This window comes from Sarcophilus harrisii, chromosome 1, assembly GCF_902635505.1.
Source record: "Sarcophilus harrisii chromosome 1, mSarHar1.11, whole genome shotgun sequence".
Classification (NCBI taxonomy): domain Eukaryota; kingdom Metazoa; phylum Chordata; class Mammalia; order Dasyuromorphia; family Dasyuridae; genus Sarcophilus; species Sarcophilus harrisii.
Genome location: NC_045426.1, coordinates 657,857,346 through 657,858,757, shown reverse-complemented (window position 1 = coordinate 657,858,757; position 1,412 = coordinate 657,857,346). Strand labels below are relative to the sequence as shown.

At 40.4% G+C, this 1,412-nt stretch overlaps 1 protein-coding gene across 1 annotated transcript; it reads left to right on the top strand.

Annotated features, from left to right (window-relative positions):
* Positions 1 to 236: 236 nt before the first annotated feature.
* Positions 237 to 1,175, top strand: LOC100924017 (olfactory receptor 7D4-like). The gene has a single exon (XM_003760744.2). It carries the CDS (start codon positions 237 to 239, stop codon positions 1,173 to 1,175), a length of 939 nt encoding a protein of 312 aa, XP_003760792.2.
* Positions 1,176 to 1,412: the final 237 nt, after the last annotated feature.

The following is a 1,412-nucleotide window of genomic DNA, read 5'->3' as shown; positions in this document are numbered from 1 at the left end:
CAATCTTCACAAAAAACAATTTTGGAGATCACCTAATCCAACTCCATTTTATTTATGAGGATATTGAGGCCTAGGAAGGGAAGTGATTTGTCTAAAATAACAAAAGTGATAGATCTTGGACTTAAACTTCAGTCATCTGACTTTAAATCTAGTGTTCTCTCTATCTCAGAATGAGAGGTGACTCGTTCTATTTTGTCAACTTCCTGTATCTTTTTCCTTGTAGATATATCAGATACATGGGACCAGAAAACCAAACAAGTGTGTCAGAATTTTTCCTCCTGGGACTTTCTGAGAAGCCAGAGCAGCAACTGCCCCTCTTCGGGCTCTTCCTCAGCATATACATGTTCACTGTGGTTGGGAACCTTCTCATCATGCTGGCCGTTGGCTCTGACTCCCATCTTCACACTCCCATGTATTTCTTTCTCTCCAATTTGTCCCTGGTAGATATCTGTCTAGTGACTACTTTGGTCCCCAAGATGTTGGTGAACCTCCAAACACATACTAAGGGTATCTCATATGCTGGATGCTTTACTCAGATGTACTTCTTCATAATTTTTGCTTGTTTAGACACCTTACTCCTTACTGTGATGGCCTATGACCGTTTTGTGGCTATCTGTCATCCTCTGCATTATGTCACCATAATGAATCCACGGATTTGTGGCCTCATGGTTCTAATGGCATGGATTATTAGTCTTCTAATCTCCATTCTCCGAATTCTAATGGTGATGCAGCTGTCTTTCTGTACAGAACGTGAAATTTCCCACTTTTTCTGTGAACTTGGTGAAGTTATGAAACTCTCTTGTTCTGATACCCTTATCAATGATATTTTAGGATATATTGTAACTTGTCTGCTAGGTGTCCTCCCCTTCTCAGGGATCCTTTTCTCTTATAGTCAAATTTGTTCCTCAATATTGAAAATACCATCATCCAAGGGAAAATATAAAGCCTTTTCTACCTGTGGGTCTCACCTCTCTGTTGTTTCATTATTCTATGGCACTGGACTTGGAGTGTATCTGAGTTCCTCAGCTGTTCACTCCTCTTGGAAGATCTCAGTTGCCTCATTGATGTATTCTGTTGTCACTCCCATGCTGAATCCCTTCATTTATAGTCTAAGAAATAAGGACATAAAGGAATCCCTGAGGAAGTTCATTGACAGAACAGCCTCTTCTCAGTGATTGCATATGGCCTGGGGAATGTGGCATCAATTTCTGGGTTCCAAAGTCTGGCAATCAGAAAACTTGAATTCAAAGGATGAAGCCCAGCACTATTCAGGGTCCTACTTAACTGGCTGTGTGATCCCTTTACTGTTACTAATACAGTTTATCAAGTCTACTTCTGGACTTTCCTTGATGTTGCACTCTAATTTTCCACAGCCTACTTTGTGATAATACTCATTCCTACTAAAGAAGCAC